Source organism: Cibotium barometz, chromosome 32 (genome assembly GCF_041138505.1).
Source record: "Cibotium barometz isolate CiBa-2024 chromosome 32, ASM4113850v1, whole genome shotgun sequence".
In the NCBI taxonomy this organism is placed as follows: Eukaryota; Viridiplantae; Streptophyta; class Polypodiopsida; order Cyatheales; family Cibotiaceae; genus Cibotium; species Cibotium barometz.
The window spans coordinates 23,872,958-23,888,817 of NC_141077.1; the positions used below are offsets into that span (position 1 = coordinate 23,872,958).

The 15,860-nt window shown below is 47.8% G+C and overlaps 1 protein-coding gene across 1 annotated transcript in view; it reads left to right on the forward strand.

The window, feature by feature from the left end:
• LOC147619986 (uncharacterized) overlaps positions 1 to 15,860 on the forward strand; it is a 38,487-nt gene that overhangs the window by 12,373 nt on the left and 10,254 nt on the right. Inside the window, exons 3-4 of the mRNA XM_086772107.1 lie at positions 1,777 to 2,181; positions 10,734 to 11,001. Coding sequence (XP_086628233.1) covers positions 1,777 to 2,181; positions 10,734 to 11,001 — 673 coding nt within the window. The remainder of the gene's footprint in view (positions 1 to 1,776; positions 2,182 to 10,733; positions 11,002 to 15,860) is intronic.

The window sequence follows — 15,860 nt, forward strand, 5'->3', positions numbered from 1 at the left end:
CCATGACCATGACCATGTACGGGACTTGTACACCTGACCATGATGCTCTACAATGGATCCCTAGCTGATTCGTCCCGGCCAAGGGCTCACATGGGACCAGGTAACCACCATAGGCCTTGGACTTGTACTCTCCAGATATGTCCACGTGGCATCCAAGTGCGGGATGCACGTGACATTTGGCCTACATATAGTACCTGGAAAGGGAGTCACCAACATTGAAGTTCAGGTAGTTGGAAATGATGAAGATGTGAACTAAGGTGATGGGAAGCAATTTTGAGTAGTGGGGGCCTTAAGATGATCCCTACTCGGCCCCTACCAGCCCTGCCATTCCCTTTTTTCAGTACACAGCGAGGCTGGGGCGGCGGATTCAGAGACACAGGATAGAGAGCACCCCGGCAGCGGCCGAGCATTGGCGGCGACAGGGGCTCTCCCCTGCCTTTCTTAGGGACTTCTGGCAGCGCCTTTGGGCCAGCTTCCGTCCCCGGAAGGTGACGCTTTTTCTCTGGCTCACAGCGCATAGAGGATTGGCTGTGGGGGCTTGGCTTGCTTTTGGTAGACACCCAGCGTCCTGCCCTCGGTGCGATCATGCACAGGAGTCACAGCGGCACTGCTTATGGGATTGCCCACAGGCACAGCAGGTCTGGCAGCGCGCTCTCAGGATGGTTTTTGCAGGTTCTCCAGGGGAGATGTTGGTGACATGGGGTGCGGTAGCTTGGGCCACGGATAGCGGCCCTGCACTTGGATATGAGGACGCTCCTGGCAGTGTGACCATCCAGGTCTCTGACAGGGCGATGGCGGTGGTTCCGACACCAGACTTCTCCTCGGCAGCCTCTCAGGAGGGGGTCGGGCAGAGATGGGAGTTGATCAGCAGCATGACGGCCTGGCACATATGGAGAGCCCGATGCAGGGAGGCCATTGACCACCAGACGACTCCACCGGCGGAGGTCATACAGGCCCTCTGGGTGGACATCATCCACACCTTGAGAGGACACTGGGGGAAACTCCAGGGAGACTCGGATCGCATGAGAGGGCGCCGCAAGGCTTTCCTCCGCACTTGGCAGCCTGGCCCTTTCCTCACCGCGAGGGACGAGGATGTCATTTGGCACTATCGGCCGCCAGTTTGGCTTTTCTCACCTCCTTCATGTATTACTAGGTAGCCCCCCCCAGAGAGCGGCCAGCCACGGGGGGGAGCTCAGGTGTTCATTGTGTTTTATCCCTCCTTGCGAGGTGAGCTTTGTAGCCATATGGCGTTTTCTCATTAACTAATAGAAGGATCTTTTTTCCGGAAAAAAAAAAAAAAGATGATACATGGTATATTCTTGATTGTAGGATGCAGCTCACTAGCATTGACTGTTCTAGTGTTTAAAGGATAGACATATTTGCATCAACCACCTTAAAGGGTAGTTTCAGATGCATTCGCCAGTCACCCTTTCTTATTTGCCTTGGGTGACTGAGCATGGTCTGTAGAAGAAGGTAAAAGTCAAGTTTTGTTCTTCACACGAGCTGCTTGGCATGGCACTCCTCAACCCCTCGAAGAGGGCATGTGTAGAAGTAAGCTCTCTAGGGTGAGATGTGAGTTAGGATTTTGAAAAAGACTACAGCTGGCAAGCATAAACAAGATCAATGGTATGAATTAGGCAGAATCCTGTATAAATTCCATGTAGTTTGTCATTCATTGCCTCTCACCTTGCCTTTTTTTTTCAGGAATATCTTACTTTTGGTTCCATGTAGTTTGTCATTCATTGCCTCTCACCTTGGCCTTTCTTTTGGATGTAGTCAAACAGGAAAAAAGCTGTCCTGCTGCAACGCCTCAAGAAATATGAGCTTGAGGAGGACCCAGAGCCTGTCCATGATCCTGAATTAATCACTCCAGAACAGCTTCAAGCTTTCAAAAAGATAGGCTACAAGAACAGGAATTATGTGCCTGTGGGACGGCGAGGAGTTTATGGTGGTGTTGTTCAGAACATGCATATGCATTGGAAGTTTCATGAGACTGTGCAAGTCGATTGCCATATCTTCAAACGGGAAGATATCAGAACCATTGCAAGGCAGCTGGCCACACTAAGTGGAGGAATAGTTATCGACATCCATCAATCCACCACCATCATAATGTATCGTGGCAGAAACTACAAACAGCCCAAAACTGAAATGACTCCCCCAAATACTCTTACAAAAAGAAAGGTCAGTTTTTTGCCGGAAGAAGTCTTTCTAGTCCTATACTGTCATCGTTATTTCCTTTAAAAAAGCAATAATTTTGTGCTAAATTCTGATCCTAAGAAGCTGTTGCAATGGGGGTGAGATGTCATCATCTTCAGCTTTTCCAAAGCACTCCTGCATTCTGATTAACTGTTTTTCATAGGTTTGCTTGTTAGATTTACTTATATTATGCATTTTCATAAGGGCTCTACCATATGCATAGAGCTCTCTTTGAGCTCTATGCAAAAGGTAGAGCCTGTTGGGTTAGGCTTAACCCTAACATGCAGGAAATGGGAGCAGAAAACAGGAGAGAGAGAGAGAGAGAGAGAGAGAAATGAAATGAAATGTTATATTAACGTCTGCAAAAGGCCAAAGTGACCTATGAGACCAAAGTTACAACCATATGACATCTGATACACTATCTGGAAAAGAAAAGAAAGGACTGAAGGTAAGTATCTAGCCCTACAATACATCAATAGGGAGCATCCGGAAGCAGCAACTAGGGAGAGTGGGAAGCTAATGCTACTAGTCAAATTGGGGTACATGAGTACATGGATACATGAATACATTAATATGGGGGAGTACAAAAGTGACAGTGAGTACAACAGTATATAGCTGGAGCGGTAATCATCCTAGGAGCTCTAGCATGGGTCTCTGCCGGATGGCCTGGATATCTGCCATAGTGAGATGCTTGGTCGGACGAGCCCGATGCCTCGCAATGATGCTCTGAATCCTCCGGTGTAGGCACCGTCTCTGATGTAAGGATCCGCGAACCCTCGGGCGTCTGGATCTGCCCAACTGGATAGCTCTCTCAACTAGAGTCCCACGGGGTGCCCACTGTTGGGCTGTCGGCTGTGTGTGCTCCCGGGTAGTCCCTCTCTGAGCCTGCGGATCTCCAGGAGATAAAAACCCAAGCATCGCTGATCACAATAGTCCATGACTCTAGCCAGTGGTCCAAATCCCTCTCTGAAAAGGCAATGGTAGTGCCCTCGAATCTCATAATATGCTGTGCAGCGACAGATGTAGTGCTCCTCCGTCTCTGGCTCTATCCAACAAATCTGACATATCCTGTCCCCTAGAGGTATGCCTCTAAATCTGCCTGTCTCTATCTCTAACTGATGTGAAGAGGTGCGGATCTGCCCAATGGCACACCTCAATCCATGGGACAAATGGGTATCCATGTAGCTTGGTCTAAGTATAAAGCCATCCTCAGTGGTGTGGAGAAGATGGTCTCTATAGAAAGCCATCTTCGTCCCTAACTCCTGTGAGGGCTCTAGCCATGTCCTCCTAGTGTCCAACTGAATGAGGTCCTGTCTGATGACTCTACTAATCTCAGAATGTGTCAAGGTGAGAGAGGGTGCCTCTAGAGAGTACTGGAAGGGTGGAAGTCTGTCTAAGCTGAACCCGTGGAGCTCAAACCAGGATGCTATCTGCGCATACCAACATGGAGTGTCTCCCTCCATGGCTAGCTGATGAGAGGACTCTAAAGCAAGTCGTGCATACCGGTGTCGGGGAAGCTCCCAGGTGCTATGAATGAAGGACACTGATCTGGCAAGAGCCTCGACTACGATCGGTGGTGCTCCCATCTCGGCTCGGATAATCTCATGGGGTACTGAGGCCTTAGCCCGAATCATCCTGGAGATCATGGACACAAGTGGTCTCTCCATCGATCTCCATCCATCGTATGTGCGTCGTGATCGACTGTGACGATCTAGGCTAGGCCCCCAGATCTGTACTCCATATAGCATAGCCGATGTGACCAATGTGTCAAATAGCCACAGCTTAGTGCGTGGCTCCTGAAACTGTACCTGTGAGCACATTCACTCTAGACCTCCTAGTGCTGCATATCCTCTAGTCAATCTGGCCTCTGCTGCCCCCCTCATGGAAAATGTGAGCCCAGTGAACACCACTCCAAGATATGTGTATGAGTCAACATACTCCACTGTCTCTTGCCCATATGTGAAAATAGGCGCTGATCTCCAAACCCACTGAGCTGTAGTGTTAAACACCATAACCTTGGTCTTACCAAGGTTAACTGAGAGCCCACTGTCCTGTGCATAAGCATATAAAGTATCCAAGTGCCTCTGCATACCCTCTGGTGAGTCTGCTATAAGCACAATATCATTAGCATATAAGAGCAGAGGTATCCAAGTGCCAGCCAACTGGGCTCCTCTGTCCCCTCGTGTCCCAATATAATCAGAGATCTCATCAATGTATAGTCCAAATAGAGTCGGAGAGAGCGGGCAGCCCTGATTCACCCCTATAGTGGAGTGTACTGGCTGGGAGAGACCCTCTGAAGTCCGCACCTGCCCAACTACTGTCTCATAAAGTGCCATAGTACCCCAAATGAGCTCACATGGAACCCCCAAGTTTTGCAGCTTGCGCATCAGTCTAGCTCTGGGCACTGTGTCAAAGGCCTTGCGGAAATCCACAAAGCCACAGTAGATCCTCCTCCCATGTGCTCTGCCCTCCTCAATGATAGCCCCGAGGGTAAAGATATGATCCAAAGGAGAGAATCTCCTCCTGAAATGGGCCTGTCCCTGAGCTCGGACCCCTTGTCTCTCTGCCCATCTGCTCAACTCATGCTCAAGAGTAGAGGCATATAGCTTGGCCAGCAAGTGACCAATCATAATGGTGCGATAGTTAGTCGGCAGGCTCGGATCTCCAGACTTGAGTACCGGCACAATCGTGGAAGTACTCCAAGTCCCAGGAAACCCCTCACACATGGCTCTATTAAACATGAGAGCTAGCAAGTCTGCAATCATATCTCTAGCATGTATGAAATGCTCGGCTACAATGCCCTCATGATGCTGTGCCCTCCCTGTATGCAATCTGTTGATGGTCCTCCTCACCATCTCTGTTGTGAAGAAGGTAGAAGTGGGTGGACAAGGCTCTGAAGGGTTCGGTAGTGGTGGCTGCTCTGGTACTGTGTAGAGGGAGGCTGCATACTCGCCCCATGTATCTGGAGAGGTAATGGCCGGGGTGCACTCTAAGCAATCTCCAGGCCTCCCCAGAATCCTGACTCAAAAACAACTGATAGATGTCTCTCTCTAGCCGAGCTAAGAATGCTCTCTTCTTCCGCCGAATGAGGGATCGGAAGATGATGTGTGACTGTCTATATGTAGTAACACCTGTGGCCACCTCTCTCTGTAGCCGGGCTCTGAGCTCCCTACAGTCATCATCATACCAACTATTCTGGGGCATGCTCCCAGGACGTGGTCGTACTGTGGGCTGCATGTGTGGGAAGGCCGTCGCTGCAGCTGTATGTAAAGCCTCTGTCAGGATCTGTGTGAGCTCTGCTAATGGCCTCTGTGGATCCTCTGCACTCAACAAGCTGTAGATCTCTGCGGTGTATACTCCATCAATCTCTCTACAGAAGGTATATCTCGGGTGATAGGACTGCCCAACCTGGTGGGTACTGTAGTGGAAATCCACCGTAAAGGAGAGAAGTGCATGATCCACCGTAACTCCGATGGGCCTGGGGCCAATGGCAAAATCCTGGATACTCGGGATGAAGGTTGGCGAGGCTAAAACATAATCCACTGTGCTGGCCCCATGTTTGTGTGGAAAGCAAGTAAAGCCACTGGCAAGTGGATACCTCTCTAGGCCATTTAAAATGGCCAGCCCATGTGCAGTCCCCATCTCCAAGAGGTATCTCCCATACTCAGTACACTCCACCTCATCCTGTGATCTCCGGGTCAAACACATCTCCTCCACATCGATCTCTCTCAACATCTCCTCCGAAGTGTCAAAGAAGGAGGTCTGGTACTAAGCCGTTCGAGCATTAAAGTCCCCAAGTATGATAACATCTCCCTCCCTGGAGAACTTCCATATGTCCTCATCTAGAATCATATATGGAGATTGCCCCTTGGGCGCTGCATAATGAGATGTGCTGGGTGGAAAGTAACATATAGCAATGTATAGGGGTCTACCCTCATCTGCCCTCATTGTGACCCACATGTACCTTGCGCTCTCATCACGGCGCATAACATGGATGACTTAAATATTAGTTCCACCAAAAACTAAGATAGCATCTAATTAAAGGTTCTGACATGGAGGTGTTTCATATTGTACTGGAAACTAAGGAGTTGGAAGTCAACCCTTAACGTCTAATTAAAGGGTTTGACATGGAGGTGTTTCATATTGTACTGGAAACTAAGGAGTTGGAAGTCAACCCTTAACGTCTAATTAAAGGGTTTGACATGGAGGCGTTTCATATTATACTGGTTAAACCGAGGAGTTGGAAGTCAACACTTCTTAGAAGGCAGGGTATAAACATTAATTTTCTTAAAAAAGGACAAAATGAACATGAAATAAACTATGAAAGTACTGAGCTAGTGGGAGGGTGTGATGGATGGAGCACTATTGCTAGAGGCTCAATATGCAACCTATATGCGTAGGGTATACAAGAGTGCAATGTAGATCTGTCTATCTCCAACCAGTACCATGATGGGGGTGTAATATGTGATACATAGGCGATGGCGAGGCAAAAATACCTCGGAGCATGATCTCCGGGTGTGAGTGTAGGTGAGCTAGCCGCTCCTGGATATGGTGATGTCGAGCCCGTATCTCTGTGATCTCCCTCTGATGTAGTCTGGGAGTCTGGTAGCCTGGTGCTCTCGGTCTCCGTTTGGCTCGAAGGTCCGTAGCGCGCTGAAGTGTAACCCCCTCCTGTGTCAGGGTAGGCACTGGGATAGATCTCTTGAAGAAATCAGTGAGCTGGAGCTATCGCCCACCTCTCCTTGTGGTATGAGTCCGTAGCAGTGTCTCTCTGTGGCGCTATGTCTCTAGCAAGAACTGGCCAAATCTGCACTGGTTTGCGGACTCCATGATTTGGTGGAGTGAGGGATGTCCACTGAAGATGGTGGTGTATCTCTCTCTAATGACACTATATGCTCTGCATCTGCATACATAATGTTCCTCACTCTCAACCTCCTCCTGGCATAGTCTGCATATCCTCTTTGCTCTGGGGATCCGTGCTACCCTACCTGCCTCAATCTCAAGCTGGTGTGATGACACTCTGAGCTGGCCAATCGCCACTCAGGCACTGTGAGGCATGTACACATCCATGTATCGAGGTCTGTGTATGAATCCATCCGCTGAGATATGCATAAACTGATCTCTGTAGTATAGCATCTTGATCTCTGTAGTATAGCATCTTCGGCGGTAGAGGCTGATTGGGTGTAATCCAAGTCTCTTAAGTGTATCACTGCCATAAATCCTGTCGAAGGACTCTGTTCCTCTCACTATGAGAGAGCTGGATGTGTGGCGCATGTATATCATACTGGAAAGGTGGCAGGTGATCTATGTCAAGACCATGCTGAGTGAGCCGCTGTATCATCTGTGAATACCATGATCTCCTATCTCCACTCTCTGCGAGCTGCCTGGACGCCTCAAAAGTTCTATGTGAGAGTCGATCTAATGGCATATCTCTGATCCTCTGTATGAAGCAGATTGTCTGGAAGAGGGCCTCTACTAGCATCGGAGGTGCAGAAAACTCCGTCCGGACAATGTCATGTGGGACGGAGGGTTATATAAACGTCTACAAAGGCCAAAATGACGTATGAGACCAAAAGATTATATAAATGTCTACAAAAGGCCAAAATGACCTATGAGACCAAAAGATTACATCATATCCATGGAATATGTCATCATGGGTACTAAAAATAAAAGAAAGGAACAAGAGCTGAAATGCCAAAGCTAATCCCAAATACAAAGAGCGTCAAGCTCTCACATCACCCTAAAATATCTTGCATAGGGCACTGCATCATGGTACCCAATGTAGTAGAAAGAAATAGGGAAAGAAAGAAAGAAAGTTATACTAAACGTCTTCAAAAGAACCTGTGGGTCTATGAGACCAAAAGTGATACAATAGTGTCCATGTAATCTCATCATGGTACAAAAGAAAACAAAGACTAGAGCTATGAGCTCGGAATGTCAAATCCAAGCCATATGATACAAAGTGGGACCATCAACCTATGGGGCTATACCCCCTGTAGGAGGAGGGGGCCATCAAGGTTATCGAGCATGGGGTTAGCCTGTAGAAGGCTCTGTAGATCCGTTGAGCATGGGAAGGTGGCTTTGTGCCTCTCCAAGATCTCCTCAAGCTGGGTCTGATGTCTGTGTTGCTGGCGAGGTCTAGGGAGTCTGGGACATTGGGTTTGCTGTAGTGCTGTGGCCTGGACTAGTCACACTAGAGTGGGATCTGGCAGAGGGTTGGGCACTCAAGAATGTGTGGCTCAATGAGGCTGTGGGTATGTCATCCATGGCTGATGTGGCATCCTCTTGTGGTCGGAAGAATTGAGTGATGGTCGCCTGAGCCGAGGTGGATGTCGCCCACGGGGTCTCGACTCCCTAATCAGTGAGTCTGTGGCAATGAAGCTCTAGTAGGAAGAGGCCTAGGCACCGCTGATCTGGGTAATCCATGATCCTGGATAAGGGTGCAAATCCCTCTCTCAAGAGACATTGGAACCTTCCTTGAATCTCATAATATACGGTGCATGTGCATATGAAGTGCTCCTCTGACTCAACCTCCTATTGCCACATAGTGCATATCCTCTCCTCACGAGGTATTTGCATGGCTCTCCCTGTCTCTATCCTCAGGCGGTGTGATGACATCCGCAACTAGCCCACTGCAAGCATCTTGGTCTCGGATTTGTCGAGTTGCAACCTTGCGTAGGAGACGCCGAGGTGTTGTGTGGCATTCCTCGTCCTACCAATCGTTTTGGGGCATGGTGCTGGTAGGGGGTCTGGCGGTGGATCGGCTAGTGGATAGAAATGTGGCTATGGCAAAGGTGTGTAAGATTGTGGTGAGCTGAGAGGTGAGGTTGGCTAGTGAGAGATTGGGATCTACACATGTTAGATGTCATTAGATGGTCGAAGTAAATCTAGTCCCCATCATGGTGGAAGTGAATCTGGGTGTACTGGGAGACGGGCGGTGATGGTGAGGATGGTCGGGAAAAGCCGAGTTTGAAGTAGAGATAGGCATGGTCAGCTCCAAGGGGGCGGATGGGAATGGTGAAGGTATGTATGGATGTGGCTAAAGCCGGAGATCCCATTAGGTAATCCACTGTACTCAAGCCTCCGCCATGTGGGAAGCATGTGAGAGCTCTGGGATATCCTGTTGAAGACGGGTAAGCCATGTGTGGTCCCAAGCACAAGGAACTCTCTCCTTGATGCTGGAATGTTCCCTTTGTTCTGTGATGCGTGTTGATTGCCAATCTCCTGCGTCGGCTCCTCCTGAGTCTGGTCCTTCTTGTCATATACAAATGCCTGCTTGCTGTGAGTCCTAGCGTTGAAGTTCCCTAAAAGGAGAACTTCGCCCAAACGTGAGAACTCAATGATGTCTGCATGGAGGGGATAAAACTGCTCTCCCTCTTCCAAAATAGCATATGAGGACTTCCTAGGTGGGAAATAACATTCTGCAATGTGTATACATCTCTCCATTGTGACTTGTAATCTCACCCATATAAAGCGTGCCTCTGCGGTGATCATGGGCTGTAGGTGTGTCCTGAATAGTACCGCCACTCCGCCAGACCCACGTACCCCACCGCATATGCGTGTCTCCTCTCGGTAGGTAAATGCCCACTCATTGCCAGAAATGCGTGTAGCCCTCTCTCCGGGCTGTGGTGGGTCTTTGTGAAGAAGATGATGTTCCTTTTTGTAAAAACTTCCCTAAGTCCCCCAATGTCCAACCATAGTGTCCCATTGCAGTTCCAAACTGCCAGCTCCAGGTGTGTGGTTCCATAGACCCCGCATCCCTATTTGGGACGCCCCTCTGTGATGATGAATTGCCCGTCCTTGTATACTGCCCACTGCTTGAGAGAGAGAGAAAGAAAGATATATTACGCGTCTACTAAAGACCCAACGGGCCTATGAGACCAAAGTGATACAGTAATGTCCATGGCATATCTCATCATGGAATGAAAAATAAAACATAAAGAAAACATAAACATAGCTATCTCACTGGGGTGATACAAAACTGTCCATGGAAACTCATCATGGAATACTAGGAACATAGAAACATGAGAGGAGCATTAGCTGCGACTAGATGGTATACCACTCTCCAAAATATCAAGCATGGGGCTAATGAGTATGGCCGAGAGGTCTCCCTCAGCTATGTCATGTGGAAAGGTAGCTCGATGGCGGTGGAGCATGTCCTAGAACTAGAGTTGATGATGAGGTGATCGTGGCTGATGGTCGGGGGGCCGGGGGCGTTGGGCATGCTGGAATGCGGAGGCTCAGTCCGAGGTAACTCCTCTCGGGCAAGGTAGGTCTGGAGCAGCTCGTGGAGGGTCCACAAGATCCACTATATCGGTGTCCTCCGCCTCCTGGGTTCGGAAGAAACTAGTGATGGTTGGCTGGTGAGGGAGGGGGTGGGGTGGCTGGGGCCGAAGCTCTCTCAAGAAGGTGTCCCTGTGTTTGCGGAGCTCTATTAATGTGTGCGTGTTTCTGTATGCGATGCAAAAATTATGGCACTATTCTTGTTAGTTGGTATTTCTGGTATTAATCAAGTTATTGGGGTATTGATTATTTAGGCACTATTTAAGTCAAAATTTCTCCAAGCTCTTGATGGACTGGATACAAACATACGGAACATAGAGGCCGAACTTCAAGTTTTGCGGCGGAAGCAAAAAGAATGCATTTCACAGGCAGGGGAAAACGATTCTAACAAACCACAACTGATTGCTGAAAAAGAGGTTGGAAGCACTGCTGTGGCTGAACTAAGTGAAGTTTCTAGTGAGGATGACGATGATGACATTTTCAGTTGGGAATCAGATAGTTTGGATGAAGACAAACTATCAGGTGCGTAGAGGCGTGTGTAGTGCTTTTTTAAATAGTCAAAACAAATATGCAATTTTTTTTGGTGTCCCCATTTGGGCAGCGTGGTGCAATAGCTACTAGGAAAGGGCCAAATGACAAATCAAAGACGTTACTTCAATTGATAATGTTTTCTCACTAATGGCTACTTCTCTTTCTTTATTATTTGCTGTTTTGATAGTAAAATTAACAATTTTGCTCAGTAAGGTAGGGAGAAGTCCTCTTTTTATGCACTTTTTCTTCAGTTATGCATGATGGAACTGCATACATATATCCATGCATCCAGACACATATATAAATACACACATGCGCTGTTAGCTCTGCTCCCAGTTGCCCAAACACCTTCTATAATGTGGCAGCTGTTTCTTGCATGGGTTTTGAATATTTGAAGTCATGATCTGTACCCAACAACTTCACCAACACCTTTTGGCGATGGCATTCCTTTTGTGTTCAACGTCATCATCCTTGCTCAACCATCTCCATTCATATCAATGACAAAGGCATTAGCAACTGTTTCTGCAGGAGATTTTGGGCAAGAAAAGAGCGGCTCTCTATTGCTTTAGAATTCATTTGCTTTTGGATCATCTAGGGGGCTTTCCATTCTCTCTCTCTTCCGAGAGGGTTTTGGGCCATTACGCAGGGTCATGGAGTTTGAGGATAAGAGATGCCTTGGATTGTTTCTACTTGAGCTCAAGATACACAGAGAGACCCTCTTGGCAGACAAGAGGCCGAGCCATGATGTACCTAGACAGAGGACCCTGACAGATTTCTTCGGCACCAGCACCAGCAACCCAGCCCACACACCTCCTGATACCTCCTCCATTGGGCCTTCAGGGCACCGACCACCAGGGAGTCACCACTGATAGAGTAGTTATCTTATGTCGTGCTCGTCGGCCACGCCCACCAAGATCCTGACCACGGTATCCTCACCATCGCCAGATCAGAGCCATTATTGCTCGGCATCGGAGACGCCCACCTTGCTTCTACGACCTCTCCATTCTAGACAGCCCCATGGCAGAGATACTTGCTCTAAGGAGAGGGCAACACTTCAACTGATCAGCATACATGGATCTACCTTATATACATTTTTTAGTATTTTCCAGTATTTTCTACTCAGTATCATCTCGGAATCTTACAGTTCTGTTCTTATAACTGTAGGACAATCAGTTTATTGTACTTTTTAGTCTCATTTAGTTGTTCTCTTTGATGAGACACCAACTTCAGATGTACTCTCAGTTTTGGTCTCATAGGCCACTATGGCCTCTTAGAGACGTTAATATATCATTTCATTTCATCTCTCTCTCTCTCTCTCTCTCTCCATATTCTATTGGCATTCATTGTTGTTATAATAATAAAAGCTCTTCTCTTTTTAGTATTTAAAAAGCTTTAATTTTGCTTTCCAAAAGCTAATCGCATCATTCCAAGCCTGTAAGGTGGCCCTAACTTGCTATCCTGCCATGTGGCAGTGCCACGTCACCTTTTTTTTTGGAGGGGGGGGGGGGCGGGGTGGTGGTGGTTTGTTTTGCATTGCGTTTTTCCATGTCAGCAACTTGTCTTTTGATGTTTGGTGACATCCCCCAAACTTATTAAACAGTTGTCCTCAAGTGATAGGTCTAGCTTTGTCTTAGGTTTTCCTTGCTTTTCTCTGCTTTTTCTTGTTGTGGGCCTAGCTCTCTGGCTCTTGAGACATGGTTCTTCATGCGGAATGTCATCCTTGGAGTATCTTGTCCTCATGGTTTTCACCCTTCACGTAAAGTGACCTTGGGTTTGACCGCTTTGGTAAATTTTGGTAGATTCTCCCACCCTTGCACCTCTAGAGTCGCCCTTAGGCAGGAGTTTCCCACCATGCTTCCTTTCCTGTCAAGATCAACACGCTGCCATTATATGTTAGAAGACGAAAACACGTGCACACATGCTCGTCCTTGGGTTTAACCGGGTGTTCCCAACCCTTGGCACACACACATATATGCTCACAAGCATAAATCAAATGAACAAATGAATGCACAAATAGTTCCTTGGTTTTGACACCAGTTTCTTGGTTTTTACACTAGTTCGTACTGTAGTCCAACTGCCCATGTCAGTGTCTAACTATGGTAGACTAACAATATTTATATCCATGTACTCGGTTCCGATTTCCTTCATTGATAAATAGTGCATCCATGAGATGGCTAGTCCCATGACTCTCGTACAAAAGATTTAGTGTTGTTCAATCTTAGAGTTTCTCCTTTTGGATTCTTCTTGGACAACAACCCTCGAGCTCTAGAATACTCAATTCTTTGCAATAGAATATAAACCTTCAGCATTCTCCTTTGTTCCTGGTTCCTTAGATGTCAAAATGCAGAGGCCGGTGACATCCCCTTAGTTGTCCTCAACTGAAAAGCTTGGTGATTTGCTTGTAAAACTTGTGGATACTCCCAAAGAAGTTCTCATCCACCCAATTGGTTCTTTCTTTCTTTCTCTCTCTCTCTCTCTCTCTCTCACCTTATTTGGGATGTATGTGGATGAGGTTTCGGACTATGTAGAGCGGGAGGGTGACAGAGGAGCACAGCTAGCAGGGACATGGATTTCGCTGTTATTGTATGCTGATGATATTGTGTTGATCTCAGATTCTCCAGAGGGGATACAGCGTCATTTGGATGCATTGCACACGTTTGCACACGACAGTGGATTGTCTGTTAACCTTGGTAAAACCAAGGTGATGGTGTTTAACACCACAGCACAGTGGGTTAGGAGGTCAGCACCCACCTTTACATATGGTCAGGAGATAGTGGAGTATACAGATGCATATACTTACCTTGGTGTGGTTTTTAGTGGCCCACTATTTTCCTTGAGGAGAGCAGCGGAGACGAGATTGACCGGGAGACTGGAGAGGATGTGTTCGCATGTTCAGTTTCAAGAACCTCGAACAAAGCTTTGGCTCTTTGACACTTTGGTCACTTCAGCCATGCTGTATGGAGTGGAGATATGGGGACCCTCAGTGGATCACCCAAGCCGAGCTGGTAGCACTGATGGATGGAGATGTATGGAGAGGCCCTTGGTTTCTATGATTTGCCAGATGATTAGGGCCAAGGCCTCCATACCACATGATATTATCCGTGCAGAGATGGCTGCCCCCCCATTGGTAGTAGAGGCACTCACTCGATCAGTCTCCTTTATACATAGCACTTGGGCTCTCCCTAGAGACAGATATGCTCGCTTAGCCCTGGAGTCTTCACGACAGTTGGCATCACAGGGAGACGGATCATGTTCGTATGCACAGATGACAGCTTGGTTCCAACTGCATGGCTTTAGTATGGACAGGCTACCTCCATTTCAGTACTCCCTGCACCCTCCCTCTCTCTCACACGGGCAGAGATTACCAGACTTATCAGGGAGGACTTGACTCAGCTGGACACTAGGAGGACATGGATACAGCCGACACACGAGCTTGGTACGAAGATGGCTTTCTATAGAGATCATCTTCTCCAGCTCACAGAGGATGGGTTTGTGATTAGACCCAGCTACATGGATACTCATCTTTCTCATGGGGTACGGTGTGCTATTGGTCAGATGTGCACATCCTCACACCAGCTAGAGATTGAGACTGGCAGATTCAGAGGAGTACGAGCTGAGGCCAAGATTTGTCAGTTGTGCTAGATGGAGCTAGAGATAGAGTTACATTACACATGTCACTGTCCAGTATATTATGAGATATGAGGCCGTTTTCACTGCCTGTTCATAGAGGGTTTTGGACCACTTTCCAGAGTCATGAGATACCAGGATCAGAGATGCCTCGGATTATACTTGCTGGAGCTGCGTAGACATAGAGGGTCTCTTGAGAGGGAGGGGATCAGAGAAGGAGAGACACCTACAGAGGCAGATTACAGACTTCTTTCGACCAGAGATTGAGCAGTCCGGCCAGCAGGCATTGCAGCTAGCCCCAGAGTATAGCCGCACCAGAGGTACACTGATTGATCGGGCTATAGGGCTGGGGCGGTCCAGGCGCCCCAAGATGAGAGGCCCATCTCGACACGAGCGGAGACTACAACAGAGGATTAGGACCATACTAGCACAGCATGGGAGACGTCCAGTCAGAGTACTCACCATGGAGGACATTGAGGATATCCGCCATCGACCGATGAGAGACATCTTTGGATAGTGATGTATATGATGCTTACCTTTGTTGCTGGAGTTTCCTTCCCAGATGTTATCCCTTAGGAGCTCCTAGTGCCTTACTTTTCCTCATAGTTGTTTCAGTTTCAGTTAATAGTTTAGTTGTTTTAGCTTTTCTTACACAGACATTGTATCAAATCCACCAATTGTTGTAACCTTTTTGGTCTCATAGGTCATTTTGGCCTTTTGAAGACGTTAATATATCATTTCATTTCATTTCATTTCATTTCTCTCTTTATGGTTCGATTTTGGAGCGTGAACTTAGTAGATGTTTCGAGGAGCAGAGACTCAGAGCACCGGGGCAGGCAGGCTTTAGGAGAGGGCACTCCACATTAGATAATATCTTTTGCTAGCTCTATCACATAGAGCCCGAGACAGAGGATCATTACATATGCCGATGCCCTATATACTATGAGATTCGGGGGAGGTTCCATTGCCTCTTCCGAGCTGGGTTCGGACCACTTTCCAAGATCATGGACTTCCCATATTAGAGATGCCTGTGACTTTTTCTTCTAGAGCTCTGTAGACACAGGGAGTCCTTAGTGAGATCCAGATCAGCTGTACTTGCTCGAGGACCAACACAGAGAGCTCTCACCGACTTCTTTCATACCAGCACTCTGAGGGCCGATCCACCCATCATACCCGGACCACAGGCTAGTGCTGGAGCTTGGCTGAGAGGTGTGACACTCGAG